The sequence below is a fragment of the Morone saxatilis genome, unplaced genomic scaffold (assembly GCF_004916995.1).
Source record: "Morone saxatilis isolate NCDOM2014 unplaced genomic scaffold, NCSU_SB_2.0 Contig8, whole genome shotgun sequence".
Lineage (NCBI taxonomy): Eukaryota > Metazoa > Chordata > Actinopteri > Moronidae > Morone > Morone saxatilis.
The window spans coordinates 22838893-22844126 of record NW_023340257.1 but is presented as its reverse complement, the minus strand read 5'-3'; the positions used below and the strand labels follow the sequence as shown (position 1 = coordinate 22844126).

Genomic DNA, 5234 nt, shown 5'->3' with positions numbered 1-5234 from the left:
ACCAAACACAGAGAATAAGGAGGGAGGAGTGTGTGTGTGTGTGTGTATGCGTGTGTGTGTGTGTGTGTGTGAGGACTGGGGGAGGGTTTGGTAGGGGATTTGGCAGCTCCTTTGATCAGTAAAGCATAAACAAGAGGGGGCTTCAAAATGGGTTTCATTGTGTGGGGGGGAGGAGTGCTGAGTCAGGCCCTCTCGCTCTCTGGCCTGGGATAGAGAGCAGACAGGCAGGCTGGGATTACCGCAGAGGCCAAGAGGAACTCTCTGAATCTCTCACTTCACCCAGCTGTTCCAAAATCTGGGCTAATGGCGTTTTGGGATCAAACTAACAGCGAGTTGTAAAAAATCTCAGTGACTGGAAGAACACATCCAGAACATGATGATTGCGGGGCACAGTAGATAGATTGCTGAGGGAAATAGTTGACTGCATTATAAACAAACTCTTTATTTTTTGTCATGTGTATTGAAATAATCCATATAAAGTCGGTGGTATTGCATAAACAAGCTGCTGGAGTTGGTGCCTGTTTGTTTGAGGTGAGGGGGTTCTCTTAAATGGGATGTTTCAAAAAAACAACAAAAAAAGAACAAGTGAATAGTGGGGTTTTAGGTCGTAGCTCAGTCTGTGCCTTTGTCAAGCAGGTGAAAGCTTTGTAAATGTGGCGCCAGATTGTTAAAGCCCCTGACACTCCACAGTGTCCGAGCCACTTCCAGGAAAAAGGACCCCCTGCGTTGAGCCCTGGGACTGACCCTCCCTCAATAGAGAGGGTCCTGCTCGGGAGAGGAGGGCTTCCTGTATTAGCTTTCCATCTTAATCAAGCAACAAGTACCAACAAAGCACTAATTATCAATGCCTTCACAGAATGCCACACAATGCCCCCTCCCCCGGTCCCCACTCCTGTCCCAGCAAAGACGAGCCATAAAATAGATGGAGCAACATTGTTTGACATTACAATAGTTGTTTTGAAACCAATCATAGCCTCTTAGACATAAAAAAAAAAACGTGTTCAGCTTACCTATGACAGATAACAGATGTTTGACTATTTTCCTACTGTTTGGTTTGTTTAATATTTCAGTACAGGGGTCAGTTTCTCATTCTGATTCATCACACACACAATTTTAAGTGAATTATATGGAAAAATAGCCCAGTCTGAGCCTTAGATGAAATCATTGTGTGAATCCACATTGAAATGTGGGCTCAGACTGGGTCCAAACAGACACAGCTGAGTTTGTCTTCCTGTAACAGTCATCGTTTACAGAAAGAAGGAGTTAGATTCAGTGTTTTCATCAAAGAGCTTGTTGAAACTGCTCTGAGTCATCAGTTCCTGTATGTGACCCACTGCTTTGCGTTAATATTGTCCCTGGTTTGAACTACTGACTACTGAAGTAGACACATTGGTGGTCATTCTTCTGACCTTTTGGTCTGGTTATCTTTTCTCCTTACAGTCACATTGATCAGACCACCACTTGGCAGGATCCTCGCAAGGCCCTGCTCCAGATGAACCAGGCTGCCCCGGCCAGTTCCGTGCCAGTCCAGCAACAGAACCTTATGAACCCAGCCAGTGGTGTGTATATATTGACTTAGTTGAATTTAGTTTTTCTATAGAAGCAGAACAGAATGTGCATTTCAGATAAGGTCCATCATATTTCGGGGTTTTTTCAAGTATTACACAGAATTTCCCTGAGATTATTTCTGGGTATTTTCTTACATTCATACCACATACAGTAGAAGTCAGGAGCAGTCTAGTCTAGTTCTTACATGTCACTAAGACTCGGTGTACCTCAGTTCTGTCCATGCAGTTGGAATTTGCCCCAGGTGAGGTAAGACTGAGGTAGAACATGACAGGTCCTGTCTGACATGTTTGGGAGCTCCATGACTCACAGATTACAGAGTTTACAGATGAAGCCTCTGTATTCTTAATTCGTCACTGTTCCATTTGGCAACCTAACAGTAAATGGAAGAAAAAAAAGCTTTAAATGTTGACAACAGGCTTGTTTGTTTTCAGTGACAGACAAAAAAGATTTATTAGATTCTGAAAGATAATAATATGCTGCCATTTGTCTTTAGCCTAGCCCTTTATTTCTAGCATGTGCATATTATGATATATATCTGATGCCACGTTTCTCCTACTTGAAGAGTGTCTATAACAACTATATGTATATGTACTGTAGTTATGCCTAATTTTGTATTATAGTAATGTTGCTATATGTTATGCAGTTATGTAAATAAAATAAAAATCACCACCAGTATCTCTTCAACATTATTTTTGCCTGTCATCCCTCAGGTCCTCTCCCTGATGGCTGGGAACAAGCTATTACATCAGAGGGTGAAATTTACTACATCAACCACAAAAACAAGACCACATCCTGGCTTGACCCAAGACTTGACCCGCGCTTTGGTGAGTTTGTTATAGATCTGTATTTTTTTCTTAGTTTAGGTATTTATTAAAATACCAGGTTTGTTCTATTTATTAAATCAAGACAGGCCCTTGTAGCTAGTTAAAGTTATATTAAAAGTGTAAACAAGGGAGTTTTACCAGGAACTGCCTCTGCAGTAAAGAGTTTTTCAAACATTTGGTTTTTGTGACAGCAATTTACTTTCTCTAGTAGAAAGCTTTGGATAATCCATAAAAGATGCACCACCACTTTTGTAACAGTGAGTTCAGTTCAGTATGATTCATTATTCCTTTCACTGTGCAACATTGTTTTGGAGTGACTAGTCATACCATTGGTTGTTGAAAACAGATTTCACCAAACCCCCACCCTCAAAATCTGCACCTAACCTTTTGTCAGCCATTTTAGTGTTGGAGCAACAGCTGAGTTGGTCATTAATCCCCCTGGCCAAGCTAAAGTTTGACAGTCAGCTTTCAGTGTGTGGTGGCCAGGGTTGGTGAATTAGTGACAGAACCCGAGTACATGTGTTGAGATTTCTCTGTGGCCATGGGAATGAGCTAATCCTCCTGCGCTAGGAAGACTTCCAGAGATGAAGGTTCCTGCTTATGTCTTATGACTCATTTACGGTTCAGGTGCCACCCCTTCATTACAGCAACATTCCCCAGGGAAGCTCACCCTGGTTCACAAAGACAACATGTGCGAATCAGCACGCAGGCTGTTATCCTGTTAAATTTTAGTGTTACTTTTTATCGAGCCTGGGCACTTAAAGGACAGTTTTTCTGCAAGCAATTGTGTGTCCGACTCTGAAGGCAGATACGAAAGTTCAAAACAGAGTTGTAAGGGGAGTGGGGCAGCTGGGTAGAGATGGCGGCTCTGATCGGCAAACCTCTTTGAAGATTTATAAGTCTTGAACACACAAGGCTGCTGGGCCCCTGAGAGCGAGTGAGAGGGAGAAAGAGACCATGTTAACTCATTATGTGCCATCAAACATGATTTTGTTCCACATCAGATAAAATCTCCTCTGTGTTTACTAATTCTAATTCTATTTATACATTTCATATTCCTCATTCTGCTATTATTTGTACCTTTTTGATCCTTTAGATTTTAGAAAGTTTGCAAAGTCCTCAAACTACTTGGTAGTTAATGAGGCTCTGTGCTTGTATACCTCATTTTATTCTTTGCAGTTATTTTTGAATCATATTTTTGACGTTTGTGCAAAGAAATGGGCTTCTCTGCTTCAAAAACCTCTGTACTGCTGCTATGTAGGTCTCCAATCATAAGCCAGCTGCTTTGATAATGGAGGCTAATTTGAGCTTTGAGAAGAAAAGCAGCAGAGCGCCTTTAACTGAGGGTTGTTGCCGGCTGGCTTTCCCCTGCGTGAGGCCCAGTGCAGGCACAGCCCCATTCTGCTCTAGCTCCAGACAGACTTGAATCTCTGCCAGGCCTCTTTATTCTGTGGTCCAACTCTTAATCTGTTCCAGACCTTTTCAGTCAAAGAACTCCAATGTGAGAGGGGAGGTGGGGGGCAGGGAGAGGCAAGGCGAAAGGGGAAGAAAGAAAAATGGAGGAACAGAGGGAAAATGCCGACGGGATAAGCATGCATCCTCTCTAAGGAGGTGGTGAACAGCGAACAAGCCATGAGTGCACTGTGGCTGAGTTCAAAAGGGGGCTGGCCTATGTGGTTATATTGTTTTCTTGATGTAGTACTCAACTGAACAGCAAGGAAAACATAAATGTATTTCTTTGACGCCTTAATGTAAAGCCATTTACCAGACTTGCTGCATTATCTGTCATGTGATGTTTTTCTCTCTCCTCTGCTGTCTGAGTACTTCACCAGAAAAGCTGGCATCTTATTAATGATGTCACCACTATGCAATACTCATGGTGTAATGAGGCAGCAGTGAGCCAGTTTAAAGGGTTAGTTCTTATTTTCCCACTTGCCTATATAGGTATCTATTTATGTGTACAGTGTTGGGTTTATCTGCTAATTCTTTTAATTTTTTATTTCAGATTTTTGTACCTGCTCCATTGGGGGGGTGTCAATGAGAAATTATATCTGGAAAAACAATAACATGTTTACTTTGGATAACCAACTGACCTTACTTCTACTTTCTACTGAACTAATAGTCCCTACTGACTAATTTGAGTGAACTGACCATTTAACAGTGACACCTTCCAGGTGATTTTCACACAATTTGGAGGATTAAAAAAATCATTGTATAGCTATATTTGCAGTTTAGTCTCATTGTTGTTAATAAAGCGTTAAGTACTTAATCATTGAACAGGTAAATCCAACACAATATCCAGTTTTTACCTGTCACTGTGTACTACAATAATTCCCAGACACTGTTGATATTTCCTGACTGACTCAGTTTTTTTCCATCTCCTTGCCATGCAGAGCCAGGTCAACATAGGCTGGCTTTACTCTGACCTTACTGTTATACAAGATGATAAAACAGTGTTTGTATCACAGCCAGACTGTTTCTCCACTTTGCTTATCTCAGTGCTAGAAATACAACACCTTCCCAAGGGGCCTTTTTTTAAACTTGTTAAATCGACAGCAGACAAATATTTACAAAGCCTTCAAAGGTGCTGCGCCCTGGTCACATAGAGAACTTCCCACAGCTGGCACACCTTCAACCCTACCTAACCCCAGGTGATCTTGCGGTGTAATGCCAGTGTGATGGTCTGATAAGGGCCTGTGTTGCCGGCTCGTTGTGTTGCAGGAGTGCGTGAAGAAGACAAAAGGCAGACGGCATTAACTTGTCTCTTATCTGCCTGGCCCACCAGCTATCACCGCCCGTATGTGCTGCTGACTTCAACCCCTCCAGACACACACACACACA

The 5234-nt window shown here is 42.2% G+C and overlaps 1 protein-coding gene across 1 annotated transcript in view; it reads left to right on the top strand.

Moving 5' to 3' along the window:
• The window catches only part of yap1 (Yes1 associated transcriptional regulator), a 23989-nt gene that overhangs the window by 11002 nt on the left and 7753 nt on the right, over nt 1–5234 (top strand). Inside the window, exons 3-4 of the mRNA XM_035680173.1 lie at nt 1441–1559; nt 2280–2393. Coding sequence (XP_035536066.1) covers nt 1441–1559; nt 2280–2393 — 233 coding nt within the window. The remainder of the gene's footprint in view (nt 1–1440; nt 1560–2279; nt 2394–5234) is intronic.